General features: G+C 57.2%; 1 protein-coding gene across 1 annotated transcript in view; it reads left to right on the forward strand.

The window, feature by feature from the left end:
* Nucleotides 1-18,218, forward strand: part of LOC147110699 (uncharacterized) — a 246,681-nt gene that overhangs the window by 139,636 nt on the left and 88,827 nt on the right. The window contains exons 10-11 of the mRNA XM_085999950.1: nucleotides 8,874-9,062; nucleotides 9,440-9,634. Of these exons, the coding sequence (XP_085856076.1) occupies nucleotides 8,874-9,062; nucleotides 9,440-9,634 (384 nt within the window). The remainder of the gene's footprint in view (nucleotides 1-8,873; nucleotides 9,063-9,439; nucleotides 9,635-18,218) is intronic.

Here is an 18,218-nt window from a genome sequence, read left to right on the forward strand (position 1 = left end):
TCAACACGGTTAGTGCGGGCAGCGAGGAGCGGAGGGAAGTCCACTTCTCTTCAACACGGTTAGTGTGTGCAGCGCGGTGTGGGGAACGCCACTCCTCTTCAACATGGTTAGTGCGGGCAGCGCCGTGTGAGGAACGCCACTCCTCTTCAACACGGTTAGTGCGGGCAGCGCGGTGTGAGGAACGCCACTCCTCTTCAACACGGTTAGTGCGGGCAGTGCAGTGTAGGAACGCCACTCCTCTTCAACACGGTTACTGCGGGCAGCGCGGTGTGGGGAACGCCACTCCTCTTCAACACGGTTAGTGCACGCAGCGTGGTGTGAGGAACGCCACTCCTCTTCAACACGGTTAGTGCACGCAGCGTGGTGTGAGGAACACCACTCCTCTTCAACACGGTTAGTGCAGGCAGCATGGTGTGAGGAATGCCATTGCCCTTCAACACGATTAGTGCGGGCAGTGCGATGTGAGGAACGCCACTCCTCTTCAACACGGTTACTGCGGGCAGTGCGGTGTGAGGAACACCACTCCTCTTCAACACGGTTAGTGCAGGCAACGCGGTATGGGGAATGCCATTCCGCTTCAACATGGTTAGTGCGGGCATTGACGCGCAGGGTACGCCACTCCTCTTCAACACGGTTAGTGCGGACAGCGAAGTTCGGAGGGAACGCCACTCCTGTTCAACACGGTTAGTGCGGGCAGCGTGGTGTGTGGAACACCACTCCTCTTCAACAGGGTTAGTGCAGGCAGCGCGGCACAGGGAACGCCACTCCTCTTCAACACGGTTCGTGCGGGCAGCGAGGAGCGTAGGGAACGCCACACCTCTTCAACGCGGTTAGTGCAGGCAGCGCGGTGTGAGGAACACCACTCCTCTTCAACACGGTTAGTGCGGGCTGTGCGGTGTGAGGAACACCACTCCTCTTCAACACGGTTAGTGCGGGCAGCGAGGAGCGGAGGGAACGCCACTCGTTTTCAACACGGTTAGTGCGGGCAGCGCGGTGTGAGGAACGCCACTCCTCCAACACGGTTAGTGCGGGCAGCACGGTGTGGGGAACGCCACACCTTTTTAATACGGTTTGTGCGCGCAGCGCGGTGTGGGGAACGCCACTCCTTTTCAACACGTTTAGTGCAGGCAGCGTGGTGTGAGGAACGCCACTCCTCTTCAACACGGTTAGTGCAGGCAGCGTGGTGTGAGGAACGCCACTCCTCTTCAACACGGTTAGTGCGGGCAGCGCGGTGTGAGGACAACCACTCCTCTTCATCACGGTTAGTGCGGGCAGCGTGGTATGGGGAACGACATTCCTCTTCAACACGGTTAGTGCGGGCATTGCGGCGCAGGGTACGCCACTCCTCTTCAACACGGTTAGAGCGGGCAGCGCGGTGTGGGGAACGCCATTCCTCTTCAACACGGTTAGTGCAGGCAACGCGGTATGGGAAACGCATTTCCTCTTCAACACGGTTAGTGCGGGCATTTCAGCGCAGGGTACGCCACTCCTCTTCAACACGGTTAGTGCGGGCAGCGCGGTGTGGGGAACGCCACTCCTCTTCAACACGACTAGTGCAGGCAGTTCGGTGTGGGGAACGCCACTCCTCTTCAACACGGTTAGTGCAGGCAGCGCGGTGTGAGGAACGCCACTCCTCTTCAACACGGTTAGTGCGGGCAGCGAGGAGCGGAGGGAAGGCCACTCCTCTTCAACATCGTTAGTGTGGGCAGCGCGGCGCGGATGAACGCCACTCCTCTTCAACGCGGTTAGTGCGGGCAGCGCGGCGCGGAGTGAACGCCACTCCTCTTCAACGCGGTCAGTGCGGGCAGCGTGGTGTGAGGAACGCCGCTCCTCTTCAACACGGTTAGTGCGGGCAGCGCGGTGTGTGGAATGCCAGTCCCCTTCAACACGGTTAGTGCAGGCAGCGCGGTGTGAGGAACGCCACTCCTCTTCAACACGATTAGTGCGGGCAGCGCGGTGTGAGGAACGCCACTCCTCTTCAGCACGGTTAATGCGGGCAGTACGGTATGAGGAACGCCACTCCTCTTCAACACGGTTAGTGCAGGCAGCGAGGCGCAGGGAACGCCACTCCTCTTCAACATGGTTACTGCGAGCAGCGCGGTGTGGGGAACGCCACTCCTCTTCAACACGGTTAATGCAGGAAGCGCGGTGTGAGGAACGCCACTCCTCTTCAACACGGTTAGTGCGGACAGCGAGGAGCGGAGGCAATGCCACTCCTCTTCAATACGGTTAGTGCGGGCAGCGCGGTGTGGAAAACGCCACTCCTCTTCAACACGGTTAGTGCGGGCTGTGCGGTGTGAGGAACACCACTCCTCTTCAACACGGTTAGTGCGGGCAGCGCGGTGTGAGGAACGCCACTCCTCGTCAACACGGTTAGTGCGGGCAGCGCGGTGTGAGGAACACCACTCCTCTTCAACACGGTTAGTGCAGGCAACGCGGTATGGGAAACGCATTTCCTCTTCAACACGGTTAGTGCGGGCATTTCGGCGCAGGGTACGCCACTCCTCTTCAACACGGTTAGTGCGGGCAGCGCGGTGTGGGGAACGCCACTCCTCTTCAACACGACTAGTGCAGGCAGTTCGGTGTGGGGAACGCCACTCCTCTTCAACACGGTTAGTGCAGGCAGCGCGGTGTGAGGAACGCCACTCCTCTTCAACACGGTTAGTGCGGGCAGCGAGGAGCGGAGGGAAGGCCACTCCTCTTCAACATCGTTAGTGTGGGCAGCGCGGCGCGGATGAACGCCACTCCTCTTCAACGCGGTTAGTGCGGGCAGCGCGGCGCGGAGTGAACGCCACTCCTCTTCAACGCGGTCAGTGCGGGCAGCGTGGTGTGAGGAACGCCGCTCCTCTTCAACACGGTTAGTGCGGGCAGCGCGGTGTGTGGAATGCCAGTCCTCTTCAACACGGTTAGTGCAGGCAGCGCGGTGTGAGGAACGCCACTCCACTTCAACACGGTTAGTGCGCGCAGCGAGGAGCGGAGGGAAGGCCACTCCTCTTCAACATGGTTAGTGCAGGCAGCGAGGTGTGGGGAACGCCACACCTCTTTAATATGGTTAGTGCGCGCAGCGTGGTGTGGGGAACGCCACTCCTCTTCAACACGTTTAGTGCAGGCAGCGTGGTGTGAGGAACACCACTTCTCTTCAACACGTTTAGTGCAGACATCGTGGTGTGAGAAATGCCACTCCTCTTCAACGCGGTTAGTGCGGGCAGCGTGGTGTGAGGAACGTCACTCCTCTTCAACACGGTTAGTGCGGGCTGTGCGGTGTGAGGAACACCACTCCTCTTCAACACGGTTAGTGCGGGCAGCGCGGTGTGAGGAACGCCACTCCTCGTCAACACGGTTAGTGCGGGCAGCGCGGTGTGAGGAACACCACTCCTCTTCAACACGGTTAGTGCGGGCAGCGTGGTATGGGGAACGACATTCCTCTTCAACACGGTTAGTGCGGGCATTGCGGCGCAGGGTACGCCACTCCTCTTCAACACGGTTAGTGCGGGCAGCGCGGTGTGGGGAACGCCATTCCTCTTCAACACGGTTAGTGCAGGCAACGCGGTATGGGAAACGCATTTCCTCTTCAACACGGTTAGTGCGGGCATTTTTTTCTCGCAGGGTACGCCACTCCTCTTCAACACGGTTAGTGCGGGCAGTGCTGTGTGAGGAACGCCACTCCTCTCCAACACGGTTAAATAAGAACATAAGAACTAGGAGCAGGTTTAGGCCAATTGGCCCCTTGAGCCTTCTCTGCCATTTAATGAGATCATGGCTGACCTGATCTTGGGCTCAGCTCCATTTCCCTGCCAGCTCCCCATAACCCATCACTTCCTTATTGTTTAAAAATCTGTCTATCTCCACCTTAAATATATTCAATGACCCAGCGTCCACAGCTCTCTGGGGCAGAGAATTCCACAGATTTACGACACTCTGAGAGAAGAAATTCCTCCTCATCACTGTTTTAAATGGGTAACTCCTTATTCTGAAACTATGTCCCCTAGTTCTAGATTCCCCCATGAGGGGAAACATCTTCTAGTGCGGGCAGCGTGGTGCGGAGGCAACGCCACTCCTCTTCAACATGGTTAGTGTGGGCAGCGCGGTGCGGAGGGAATACCTGGGACTGTGGCGACACGCCACCACTGGACATAATCCGCTCACGGCGGCACAGACAGTCTAAGCAGAAGCCCCCAGCCGGGGGCCCTTTCCTCCAGCAACTTGTTTCCCGCAGGGACAGGCTGCCGGGAGCACTTCCTGTCTGGGAAGTATTTAAGTGGATGCGCGGGCTTTTCTAGTTCCTGTTTGTCATGTGGTTGGAATAAAGCAGTTGTGTTTTCAATAGCTCTGGTCTCGACTCCCACGTTTGCCGCGGTATCTCAACACTGGTGACCCCGACGCTCAGGACGAATCCTAAGCTAGCATGGCGGATACAAACGCAGTCACGGTTAAATTACCAGACTTTTGGGAGAACCTCGCCGAAGCCTGGTTCGTTCAAGCTGAGTCCAGATTCCGGCTGAAAGGCATTACAGTCGACACCACGAAGTACGACTACCTCGTCGCCTCGCTCACCTACGCTACAGTCCCCAAGGTTTGGGCAGCGCTGCAGAATCCACCAACGGAGGGCAAGTACGAACATCTGAAGGCTGCGCTACTTAAAACATTTCAAACGTCCTCTTACCAGCGCCACTGCCAACTCCTGGACCTCCCCGGCCTTGGTGACGCTTCACCATCAGACCTGCTTTCCCACATGCTGTCCCTCTCAGACGACAAAAATCCCGGCGCCCTTTTTCGCACGCTTTTCATTCGGCAGCTCCCCGCCAGCATCCGCCCGCTCATTGTGGAGTCTGACTCCACGGACCTGAATGATATAGCCGAAAAGGCCGACCGGCTGCTCTCTGCACAGGCCGCTCGCGACGTCGCGCCCGACCTCACGGCAACGACCACGTGGTCTTCCCGGGCCGCTAGGCCCGACCGCCCTACCACTCCGGGTCACTGCTACTACCACACCCGTTTTGGCGCTAGGGCTCAACGCTGCACGCCACCGTGTTCCTTCAAACCCCCCCCGCACCGGCCCCCGCGATGGCCGCGGGGCAGAAGGAGCCCCTACTGTACGTCACTGACGACAGCACCAACCGCCGATTTCTGTGCGACACAGGGGCCCAGCACAGCATCACCCCCGCCTCCGCCCTCGAGATCCAACGCGGCACACGGGGTATCACACTGGCTGCAGCCAACGGCTCTGAAATCCGCACATATGGCACCCGCATGGTCACGCTCGACCTCGCGGGCCGCCGCTACCGCTGGGAGTTCCTCACAGCCAAGGTCCTCTGCCCACTCATCGGCGCCGACTTCCTACGCGCCCACGGCCTCCTTGTCGACATTCCGAGGCACCGCCTCGTCGACATCAACACTATGGCCCCCATCCCCGGCGCCTTTACCCCGGCCCGTTCGGCCGGCCTGACGACCTACTGCCTCACCAGAGCCACGGACGACTACTCGGCACTCCTAGCTGAGTTTCCCGCCCTCACTAACCCGACCTTTTCGGCCAAAGCCGCCAAGCACGGTGTGGAACACTATATCCCCACCACCGGCCCCCCAGTTTCTGCCCACGCCCGCAGACTCAACCCGGCCAAGCTGGAAATCGCGCGGGCCGAGTTCACCAACATGGAACAACTCGGCATCATCCGCCGCTCCAGCAGTCCTTGGGCCTCGCCCCTCCACATCGCCCCCAAGCCCGGTGGAGGCTGGCGCCCTTGCGGGGACTACCGCCGCCTCAACGACGCCACCACCCCCGATCGATACCCGGTGCCACACATCCAGGACTTCTCGGCCCGACTGGCCGGACGAACCGTCTTTTCCAAAGTCGACCTGGTGCGCGGTTACCACCAAGTCCCCGTACACCCCGCGGACATCCCCAAAACGGCCGTCATCACCCCATTCGGCCTGTTCGAGTTCCTGAGGATGCCCTTCGGCCTCAAGAATGCAGCACAGGCTTTCCAGCGCCTTATGGACTCAGTCCTCCGGGACCTGAACTTCCTATTCGTCTATCTAGACGACATTCTCGTGGCCAGCTCCTCCAAACAGGAACACCTCGAACACCTTCGCATCCTGTTCGGGCGCCTAGCCCAACACGGGCTCATCCTCAGCCCGGCGAAGTGCCAATTCGGCCTAACCGAGATCGATTTTCTCGGTCACCACATCACCCCTGCTGGGGCCGTCCCCCTGCCCAACAAGGTGCAGGCCGTCCAGCAATTCCCCCGCCCCACAACCATCAAGGGCCTCCAGGAGTTCCTCGGGATGGTGAACTTCTACAACAGGTTCATCCCCAGAGCCGCAGCCCTCATGAAGCCCCTATACGACTCCCTCCGAGGAAAATCCGGCAAGATGGACGTAGCCTGGACCACTGACACGGCAGCCGCCATCGACGCCACCAAAAACGCGCTCGCCGACGCCACTCTGCTCGCGCACCCGAGGGCCGATGCCCGGGTCGCGCTCACCACCGACGCCTCCAACCACGCGGTCGGGGCCATGTTCGAGCAGTGGGTCAATGGCGCGTGGCAGCCACTTGCCTTCTACAGCCGCCAACTGCGCCCCCCGGAGGTCAAATACTCCACTTTCGACCGCGAGCTTCTCGCACTCCACCTGTCGGTCCGCCATTTCAGGTTCCTCCTGGAAGGCCGCCCCTTCACCGCGTATGTGGACCACAAGCCACTCACATACGCGATGGCCAAGCACACCGAACCCTGGTCCGCTAGGCAGCAACGCCAGCTCGCGGCCGTCTCCGAGTTTACTACGGACATTCAGCACGTCTCCGGTAGAGACAACGTGGTCGCCGACTGCCTTTCCCGTCCCGCCGTCTGTGCGAATCACCTCGCGGTCGACTACGCACAACTAGCAGCGGCCCAGCTCACGGACCCAGACCTCCTCTCGGCGGCTACCAGCCTGCCAGGGCTACGCCTAGCCAAGGTCGCGCATGGGCCCGAAGCCACGGCAGTCACGTGCGACGTCTCACTCGGCCAACCCAGGCCGGTCGTCCCTGAGACCTGGCGCCGCCGCGTCTTCGACGCGCTCCACGGGCTCTCTCACCCGGGTTCCCGCGCATCTGTCAAACTCCTCTCCAAGCGCTTCGTCTGGCGCGGCCTCAGCAGAGATGTTCGGACTTGGGCCACCTCCTGCCTCGCCTGCCAATGGGCTAAGGTACAGCTGCACACCAAAGCACCCCTGGGAGACTTCGAGGTACCCAGCCGCCGCTTCGACCACGTACACGTCGACATCGTCGGTCCCCTGCCGCCATCGCAAGGTCAAACTTATCTCCTCACGATGGTCGACCGCTACACATGCTGGCCTGAGGCAGTGCCGCTGACCTCCACCACCACAGCCGACATCGCCAGGGCGTTCGTTAACACCTGGGTTGCGAGGTTCGGCGTACCGGCCGACATAACCTCCGACAGAGGCGCCCAGTTCACCTCCGAACTCTGGACGGCCACAGCACGCAACCTCGGGGTGATGCTCCACCGCACCACAGCGTACCACCCGCAGGCCAACGGACTTTGTGAACGCTTCCACAGGTCACTCAAGGCCTCACTCTTCGCCGGCCTGATGGACAGTACCTGGACTGACCGCCTACCGTGGGTGCTACTCGGCCTACGCACCGCGGTCAAGGAAGACCTCCAGTCCTCGGCAGCGGAGTTAGTCTACGGACAACCGCTGCGCGTCCCAGGCGAATTCCTTCCGGAGCCTACCAAGCCTTGGTCGGCCGAACAGCAGCGGCTCGACTCTTTCTCTTCTGCTCAGCAGTTCGCCCCACTTCCGGTCAACCGACACGGCGAACTCGCACCTCACGTCCCGCCAAATTTACAGCAGGCGCGCTTCGTCTTCGTGCGACACGACGCGCACCGCGGGCCCCTGCGACCCCCGTACGACGGTCCGTACGAGGTACTACAAACCGGGGACAAGGTCTTCAAGCTGCGACTCGGCGACAGGGTCGAGACAGTCTCCATCGACCGGCTCAAACCAGCACACACAGAACCAGGGGAACAGGTCCCCGTGGCCCAGCCTCCAACTAGAGGCTGTCCCCCCGGCAAGCCAGCACAGCCGGCGGCGAACCGCCCGACCCAACCAACCAGGCCGGCGACCACTCAGAGCCGCTGCGGCAGAACCATTAGACCACCGTCACGACTCATCCACTCCTCCTAAGCGGATTCTGGGGGGAGCTCTGTGGCGACACGCCACCACTGGACATAATCCGCTCACGGTGGCACAGACAGTCTAAGCAGAAGCCCCCAGCCGGGGGCCCTTTCCTCCAGCAACTTGTTTCCCGCAGGGACAGGCTGCCGGGAGCACTTCCTGTCTGGGAAGTATTTAAGTGGATGCGCGGGCTTTTCTAGTTCCTGTTTGTCATGTGGTTGGAATAAAGCAGTTGTGTTTTCAATAGCTCTGGTCTCGACTCCCACGTTTGCCGCGGTATCTCAACAGGACATCCCTTCATTCATATTCTTGACACCCACTCAGACCCTTTTTATTGAAGCCTGTAAGAACTCATTGTTATTGAGCACGTATCTATGTAGCCAGAGTACTGGACTCCCACCACCTGGGGATTCCTCCATCTTGCAGCATTTTCACCCGAAGTGCAGGGTATAGAACGGAAAATGAAACAAGAATGCTTCTGTTCATAGTGCTCAGCCTTCGTAACTGTCAAAGAATGCATCTGGTGTGGGGCTGGAACAGAGATACTATGTGAGATATGAGGCTGCAGTTTTACAGAATCATTTTATCCTTTTGGATAACTGGACAATCGATTTGTAGTCAGAAGAATTCCATTTAAAGCCTGAGGAAGACCATGGTGAAGTTAGGTAGCCATTGCTTCATTCTCTTCTCTTTGTTTTCAGGAGGCCTCCTACTTGCCCAACATCAGCACTTTACCCCAGAAAGGAAGAAGTGACATGCTTCTACTGACTGTCCATCTCTCCAGCTGTGGCCAACTGGTGACTAGTGGACAGCAGGCTGGACACTTGCTGGACAGTGCGGTGACCACATCCAGCTTGTATAACGCACTGGTGTCGTGGTTTCTTTCCTTGGTGAGTTTCTGGCTAAGACAGGACGATCAGATACTGAGCTCTAGCACTCATGGATTGACCAGGGGTTGTGGCCTCCACTTAGACACAGCCTTAACTTTAGTTTCTTTCACACCACCAGGACAGAAGTGCTTTAATATTTCATAAACCACCTGCTTCCAACATGTCGCCCATTTCTTTAAAAGGAAAAACAATTAAAAGTGATTTGTGACTGGTTTTAAGCTTGCTACTCCCCACCACTTGGATGTGTGGAGGATAGCTGACTGCAATATGATGACTAACTGAAAGAAAAATTTCATCTAACACTTGTAAATGAACTGAAAGGCCCAACATTCGAAATGTAATGGGTTTCTAAACCAACTGCTTTTTCTGTTGACCAGGTGCCCACTCAGCTGCTATCTGTGAATAGACTACATGGAGACTGTGCTGAGGTTGAGGTGAGGGCACCATTTCAGGTAGTGGGTCTCCAACAGGCCTGGCATGAAGATGGCCTAGCTCTTTATGTCTGTGTGGTGCCGATGTGTCAGGGTCTGAACTCCAGCAAGCCCACCTACAGTAAGAGCCGGAAAAACAAGGTCAGTATGTTCTGCTAACACTGTCCATGCTGACTCTTCCTAATCTCAGTGCTGCTTTATGTAGAGGATACTGAATGAAGAAAAAAGAAAGACTTACATTTATGTAGCGCTGATCATGACCACCGGACATCCCAAAGCGCTTTACAGCCAATGAAGTACTTTTTGAAGTGTGAGCAGGACTTGTGTACAGCCTGGGACCAGTGTGAGCAGGACGTGTGTACAGCACGGGAGCAGTGTAAGCAGGACATGTGTACAGCACGGGATTAGTGTGAGCAGGACTTGTGTACAACATGGGAGCAGTGTGAGCAGGACTTGTGTACAACAGAGGAGCAGTGTGAGCAGGACTTGTGTACAGTGTGGGAGCAGTGTGAGCAGGACTTGTGTACAGCACAGGAGTAGTGTGAGCAGGACTTGTGTACAACATGCGAGCAGTGTGAACAGGACTTGTGTACAGCACGGGATTAGTGTGAGCAGGACTTGTGTACAGCACGGGATTAGTGTGAGCAGGACTTGTGTACAACATAGGAGCAGTGTGAGCCGGACTTGTGTACAACATGGGAGCAGTGTGAGCAGGACCTGTGTACAACAGAGGAGCAGTGTGAGCTGGACTTGTGTACAGCATGGGAGCAGTGTGAACAGGACTTGTGTCCAGCATGGGAGTAGTGTGAGCAGGACTTGTGTACAACATGGGAGCAGTGTGAGCAGGACCTGTGTACAGCACAGGAGCAGTGTGAGCAGGACTTGCAGACAGCATGGGAGCAGTGTGAGCAAGACTGGTGTACAGCAACGGAATAGTGTGAGCAGGACTTGTGTACAGCATGGGAGGAGTGTGAGCAGGACCTGTGTACAGCACAGGAGCAGTGTGAGCAGGACTTGCAGACAGCATGGGAATAGTGTGAGCAAGACTTGTGTACAGCCTGGGACAAGTGTGAGCAGGACGTGTGTACAGCACGGGAGCAGTGTAAGCAGGACTTGTGTACAGCAACGGAATAGTGTGAGCAGGACTTGTGTACCGCATGGGAATAGTGTGAGCAGGACTTGTGTGCAGCCTGGGACCAGTGTGAGCAGGACTTGTGTACAGCCTGGGACCAGTGTGAGCAGGACATGTGTACAGCACGGGAGCAGTGTAAGCAGGACTTGTGTACAGCACGGGATTAGTGTGAGCAGGACTTGTGTACAACATGGGAGCAGTGTGAGCAGGACTTGTGTACAACAGAGGAGCAGTGTGAGCTGGACTTGTGTCGAGCACAGGAGTAGTGTGAGCAGGACTTGTGTACAACATGCGAGCAGTGTGAACAGGACTTGTGTACAGCACGGGATTAGTGTGAGCAGGACTTGTGTACAGCACGGGATTAGTGTGAGCAGGACTTGTGTACAACATAGGAGCAGTGTGAGCCGGACTTGTGTACAACATGGGAGCAGTGTGAGCAGGACTTGTGTACAACAGAGGAGCAGTGTGAGCTGGACTTGTGTACAGCATGGGAGCAGTCTGAGCAGGACTTGTGTACAGCACGGGAGCAGTGTGAGCAGGACTTGTGTACAGCACGGGAGCAGTGTGAGCAGGACTTGTGTACAGCACGTGAGCAGTGTGAGCAGGACTTGTGTACAGCAGGGGAGCCGTGTGAGCAGGACTTGTGTACAGCACGGGAGCAGTGTGAGCAGGACCTGTGTACAGCACGGGAGCAGTGTGAGCAGGACATGTGTACGGCACGGGAGCAATGTGAGCAGGACTTGTGTACAGCACGGGAGCAGTGTGAGCAGGACTTGTGTACAGCACGGGAGCAGTGTGAACAGGACTTGTGTACAGCACGGGAGCAGTGTGAGCAGGACTTGTGTACAGCACGGGAGCAGTGTGAGCAGGACTTGTGTACAGCACGGGAGCAGTGTGAGCAGGACTTGTGTACAGCACGGGAGCAGTTTGAGCAGGACCTGTGTACAGCATGGGAGCAGTGTGAGCAGGACTTGTGTACAGCAAGGGAGCAGTGTGAACAGGACTTGTGTACAGCACGGGAGCAGTGTGAGCAGGACTTGTGTACTGCACGGGAGGAGTGTGAGCAGGAATGGTGTACAGCACGGGAGCAGTGTGAGCAGGACTTGTGTACAGCACGGGAGCAGTTTGAGCAGGACTTGTGTACAGCACGGGAGCAGTGTGAGCAGGACTTGTGTACGGCACGGGAGGAGTGTGAGCAGGACTTGTGTACAGCAGGGGAGCAGTGTGAGCAGGACTTGTGTGCGGCACGGGAGCAGTGTGAGCAGGACTTGTGTACAGCACGGGAGCAGTGTGAGCAGGACATGTGTACGGCACGGGAGCAATGTGAGCAGGACTTGTGTAGAGCACGGAAGCAGTGTGAACAGGACTTGTGTACAGCATGGGAGCAGTGTGAGCAGGACTTGTGTACAGCACATGAGCAGTGTGAGCAGGACTTGTGTACAGCATGGGAGGAGTGTGAACAGGACTTGTGTACAGCACGGGAGCAGTTTGAGCAGGACTTGTGTACAGCACGGGAGTAGTGTGAGCAGGACTTGTGTACAGCACGGGAGCAGTGTGAGCAGGACTTGTGTACGGCACGGGAGGAGTGTGAGCAGGACTTGTGTACAGCAGGGGAGCAGTGTGAGCAGGACTTGTGTACGGCACGGGAGCAGTGTGAGCAGGACTTGTGTACAGCACGGGAGCAGTGTGAGCAGGACATGTGTACGGCACGGGAGCAGTGTGAGCAGGACTTGTGTACAGCACGGGAGCAGTGTGAGCAGGACTTGTGTACAGCATGGGAGCAGTGTGAACAGGACTTGTGTACAGCACGGGAGCTGTGAGCAGGACTTGTGTACAGCAAGGGAGCAGTGTGAACAGGGCTTGTGTACAGCACGGGAGCAGTGTGAGCAGGACTTGTGTACTGCACGGGAGGAGTGTGAGCAGGACTTGGGTACAGCACGGGAGCATTGTGAGCAGGACTTGTGTGCCGCACGGGAGCAGTGTGAGCAGGGCTTGTGTACAGTGTGGGAGCAGTGTGAGCTGGACTTGTGTACAGCACGGGAGCAGTGTGAGCAGGACTTGTGTAGAGCACGGGAGCAGTGTGAGCTGGACTTGTGTAGAGCACGGGAGCAGTGTGAGCAGGACTTGTGTACAGTGTGGGAATTGTGTGAGCAGGACTTGGGTACAGTGTGGGAGCAGTGTGAGCAGGACTTGTGTACAGCACGGGAGCAGCGTGAGCAGGACTTGTGTACAGCACGGGAGCAGTGTGAGCAGGACTTGTGTACAGCACGGGAGCAGTGTGAGCAGGACTTGTGTACAGCACGGTAGCAGTGTGAGCAGGACATGTGTACAGCACGGGAGCAGTGTGAGCAGGACTTGTGTACAGCACGGGAGCATTGTGAGCAGGACTTGTGTGCCGCACGGGAGCAGTGTGAGCAGGACTTGTGTACAGTGTGGGAGCAGTGTGAGCAGGACTTGTGTACAGTGTGGGAGCACTGTGAGCTGGACTTGTTTACAGCACGGGAGCAGTGTGAGCAGGACTTGTGTAGAGCACGGGAGCAGTGTGAGCAGGACTTATGTACAGTGTGGGAGCAGTGTGAGCAGGACTTGGATACAGCACGGGAGCAGTGTGAGCAGGACTTGTGTACAGTGTGGGAGTTGTGTGAGCTGGACTTGGGTACAGTGTGGGAGCACTGTGAGCAGGGCTTGTGTACAGCACGGGAGCAGTGTGAGCAGGACTTGTGTACAGCACGGGAGCAGTGTGAGCAGGACTTCTGTACAGCACGGGAGCAGTGTGAGCAGGACTTCTGGACAGCACGGGAGCAGTGTGAGCAGGACTTCTGTACAGTGTGGGAGCAGTGTCAGCAGGACTTGGGTAGAGCACAGGAGCAGTGTGTGCAGGACTTGTGTACAGTGTGGGAGTTGTGTGAGCAGGACTTGGGTACAGTGTGGGAGCAGTGTGAGCAGGACTTGTGTACAGCACGGGAGCTGTGTGAGCAGGACTTCTGTACAGTGTGGGAGCAGTGTGAGCAGGACTTGGGTACAGCACGGGAGCATTGTGAGCAGGACTTGTGTACATTGTGGGAGCAGTGTGAGCAGGACTTGTGTACAGTGTGGCAGCAGTGTGAGCAGGACTTGTGTACAGCACGGGAGCAGTGCGAGCAGGACTTGTGTATAGCACGGGAGCAGTGTGAGCAGGACTTGTGTACAGCACGGGAGGAGTGTGAGCAGGACTTGTCTACAGCACGGGAGCAGTGTGAGCAGGACTTGTGTACAGCACGGGAACAGTGTGAGCAGGACTTGTGTACAGCACGGGAGCAGTATGAGCAGGAATTGTGTACAGCACGGGAGCAGTGTGAGCAGGACTTGTGTACAGCACGGGAGCAGTGTGAGCAGGACTTGTAGACAGCACGGGAGCAGTGTGAGCAGGACTTGTGTACAGCACGGGAGCAGTGTGAGCAGGACTTGTGTACAGTGTGGGAGCAGTGTGAGCAGGACTTGGATACAGCAAGGGAGCAGTGTGAGCAGGACTTGTGTACAGTGTGGGAGCAGTGGGAGCTGGACTTGTGTACAGCACGGGAGCAGTGTGAGCAGGACTTGTGTAGAGCACGTGAGCAGTGTGAGCAGGAATTCTGTACAGTGTGGGAGCAGTGTGAGCAGGACTTGGATACAGCAAGGGAGCAGTGTGAGCAAGACTTGTGTACAGTGTGGGAGTTGTGTGAGCAGGACTTGGGTACAGTGTGGGAGCACTGTGAGCAGGGCTTGTGTGCAGCACGGGAGCAGTGTGAGCAGGACTTATGTACAGTGGGAGCAGTGTGAGCAGGACTTGTGTACAGCACGGGAGCAGTGTGAGCAGGACTTGTGTACAGCACGGGAGCAGTGTGAGCAGGACTTGTGTACCCCACGGGAGCAGTGTGAGCAGGACTTGTGGACAGCACGGGAGCAGTGTGAGCAGGACTTGTGTACAGCATGGGAGCAGTGTGAGCAGGACTTGTGTACAGCACGGGAGCAGTGTGAGCAGGACTTGTGTACAGCACGGGAGGAGTGTGAACAGGACTTGTGTACAGCACGGGAGCAGTTTGAGCAGGACTTGTGTACAGCACGGTAGCAGTGTGAGCAGGACTTGTGTACAGCACGGGAGGAGTGTGAGCAGGACCTGTGTACAGCACGGGAGCAGTGTGCGCAGGACCTGTGTACAGCACGGGAGCAGCAGGACTTCTGTACAGCACGGGAGCAGTGTGAGCAGGACTCGTGTACACCACGGGAGCAGTGTGAGCAGGACATGTGTACAGCACGGGAGAAGTGTGAGCAGGACTTGTGTACAGCACGGGAGGAGTGCGAACAGGACTTGTGTACAGCACGGGAGCAGTTTGAGCAGGACTTGTGTACAGTACGGGAGCAGTGTGAGCAGGACTTGTGTGCAGCACGGGAGCAGTGTGAGCAGGAATTGTGTACAGCACGGGAGCAGTGTGAGCAGGACTTGTGTACAGCACGGGAGCAGTGTGAGCAGGACTTCTGTACAGCACGGGAGCTGTGTGAGCAGGACTTGTGTACAGCACGGGAGGAGTGTGAACAGGACTTGTGTACAGCACGGGAGCAGTTTGAGCAGGACCTGTGCACAGCACGGGAGCAGTGTGAGCAGGACTTGTGTACAGCACGGGAGCAGTGTGAGCAGGACTTGTGTACAGCACGGGAGCAGTGTGAGCAGGACTTGTGTACAGCACGGGAGGAGTGTGAGCAGGACTTGTGTACAGCACGGGAGCAGTCTGAGCAGGACTTGTGTACAGCATGGGAGCAGTGTGAGCAGGTCTTGTGTACAGCGCGGGCGCAGTGTGAGCAGGACTTGTGTACAGCGCGGGAGCAGTGTGAGCAGGACTTGTGTACAGAGTGCGAGCAGTGTGAGCAGGACTTGGGTACAGTGTGGGAGCAGCGTGAGCAGGACTTGTGTACAGTGCGGGAGCAGTGTGTGCAGGACTTGTGTACAACATGGGAGCAGTGTGAGCAGGACTTGTGTACAGCACGGGATTAGTGTGAGCGGGACTTGTGTACAGGACTGGATTAGTGTGAGCAGGACTTGTGTACAGCACGGAATTAGTGTGAGCAGGACTTGTGTACAGCACTGGATTAGTGTGAGCAGGACTTGTGCACAGCATGCGAATAATGTGAGCAGGACTTGTGTACAGCAAGGGATTAGTGTGAGCAGGACTTGTGTGCAGCATTGGCGCAGTGTGAGCAGGACTTGTGTACAACATGGGAGCAGTGTGAGCAGGACTTGTGTACAGCAAGGGATTAGTGTGAGCAGGACTTGTGTGCAGCATTGGCGCAGTGTGAGCAGGACTTGTGTACAACATGGGAGCAGTGTGAGCAGGACTTGCGTACAGCAAGGTGTTAGTGTGAGCAGGACTTGTGTACAGCACAGGAATAGTGTGAGCAGGACTTGTGTACAGCACGGTAGCAGTGTGAGCAGGACTTATGTCGAGCACGTGTGCACTGTGAGCAGGACTTGTGTACAGTGTGGGATTAGTGCGAGCAGGACTTGTGTTCAGCACGGGAGCAGTGTGAGCAGGACTTGTGTACAGCACGGGAGCAGTGTGAACAGGCCTTGTGTACAGCACGGGAGCAGTGTGAGCAGGACTTGTGTACAGCACGGGAGCACTGTGAGCAGGACTTGTGTACAGCACGGGAGCAGTGTGAGCAGGACTTGTGTACAACACGGGAGCAGTGTGAGGAGGACTTGTGTGCAGCACGGGAGCAGTGTGAACAGGACTTGTGTACAGCATGGGAGCAGTGTGAGCAGGACTTGTGTACAGCATGTGAGCAGTGTGAGCAGGACTTGTGTACAGCATGGGAGGAGTGTGAACAGGACTTGTGTACAGCACGGGAGCAGTTTGAGCAGGACTTGTGTACAGCACGGGAGCAGTGTGAGCAGGACTTGTGTACAGCACGGGAGCAGTGTGAGCAGGACTTGTGTACAGCACGGGAGCAGTTTGAGCAGGACTTGTGTACAGCACGGGAGCAGTGTGAGCAGGACTTGTGTACGGCACGGGAGGAGTGTGAGCAGGACTTGTGTACAGCAGGGGAGCAGTGTGAGCAGGACTTGTGTACGGCACGGGAGCAGTGTGAGCAGGACTTGTGTACAGCACGGGAGCAGTGTGAGCAGGACATGTGCACGGCACGGGAGCAATGTGAGCAGGACTTGTGTACAGCACGGGAGCAGTGTGAACAGGACTTCTGTACAGCATGGGAGCAGTGTGAGCAGGACTTGTGTACAGCACATGAGCAGTGTGAGCAGGACTTGTGCACAGCATGGGAGGAGTGTGAACAGGACTTGTGTACAGCACGGGAGCAGTGTGAGCAGGACATGTGTACGGCACGGGAGCAGTGTGAGCAGGACTTGTGTACAGCACGGGAGCAGTGTGAGCAGGACTTGTGTACAGCATGGGAGCAGTGTGAACAGGACTTGTGTACAGCACGGGAGCAGTGTGAGCAGGACTTGTGTACAGCACGGGAGCAGTGTGAGCAGGACTTGTGCACAGCACGGGAGCAGTGTGAGCAGGACTTGTGTACAGCACGGGAGCAGTTTGAGCAGGACTTGTGTACAGCACGGGAGCAGTGTGAGCAGGACTTGTGTACAGCACGGGAGCAGTGTGAGCAGGACTTGTGTACAGCACGGGAGCAGTTTGAGCAGGACTTGTGTACAGCACGGGAGCAGTGTGAGCAGGACTTGTGTACAGCAAGGGAGCAGTGTGAACAGGGCTTGTGTACAGCACGGGAGCAGTGTGAGCAGGACTTGTGTACTGCACGGGAGGAGTGTGAGCAGGAATAGTGTACAGCACGGGAGCAGTGTGAGCAGGACTTGTGTACTGCACGGGAGGAGTGTGAGCAGGAATAGTGTACAGCACGGGAGCAGTGTGAGCAGGACTTGTGTACAGCACGGGAGCAGTGTGAGCTGGACTTGTGTACAGCACGGGAGCAGTGTGAGCAGGACTTGTGTACAACACGTGAGCAGTGTGAGTAGGACTTGTGTACAGCACGGGAGCAGTGTGAGCAGGACTTGTGTACAGCACGGGAGCAGTGTGAGCAGGACTTGTGTACAGCACGGGAGCAGTTTCAGCAGGACTTGTGTACAGCACGGGAGCAGTGTGAGCAGGACTTGTGTACGGCACGGGAGGAGTGTGAGCAGGACTTGTGTACAGCAGGGGAGCAGTGTGAGCAGGACTTGTGTACGGCACGGGAGCAGTGTGAGCAGGACTTGTGTACAGCACGGGAGCCGTGTGAGCAGGACTTGTGTACGGCACGGGAGCAGTGTGAGCAGGACTTGTGTTCAGCACGGGAGCAGTGTGAGCAGCACTTGTGTACAGCACGGGAGCAGTGTGAGCAGGACTTGTGTACAGCACGGGAGCAGTGTGAGCAGGACTTGTGTACAGCACGGGAGCAGTTTGAGCAGGACTTGTGTACAGCACGGGAGCAGTGTGAGCAGGACATGTGAAGAGCAAGGGAGCAGTGTGAACAGGACTTATGCACAGCACGGGAGCATTGTGAGCAGGACTTGTGTACTGCACGGGAGGAGTGTGAGCAGGAATGGTGTACAGCACGGGAGCAGTGTGAGCAGGA

The sequence above is a fragment of the Somniosus microcephalus genome, chromosome 11, assembly GCF_052327205.1.
Source record: "Somniosus microcephalus isolate GS21.2 chromosome 11, FLI_Smic_1.0, whole genome shotgun sequence".
NCBI lineage: Eukaryota > Metazoa > Chordata > Chondrichthyes > Squaliformes > Somniosidae > Somniosus > Somniosus microcephalus.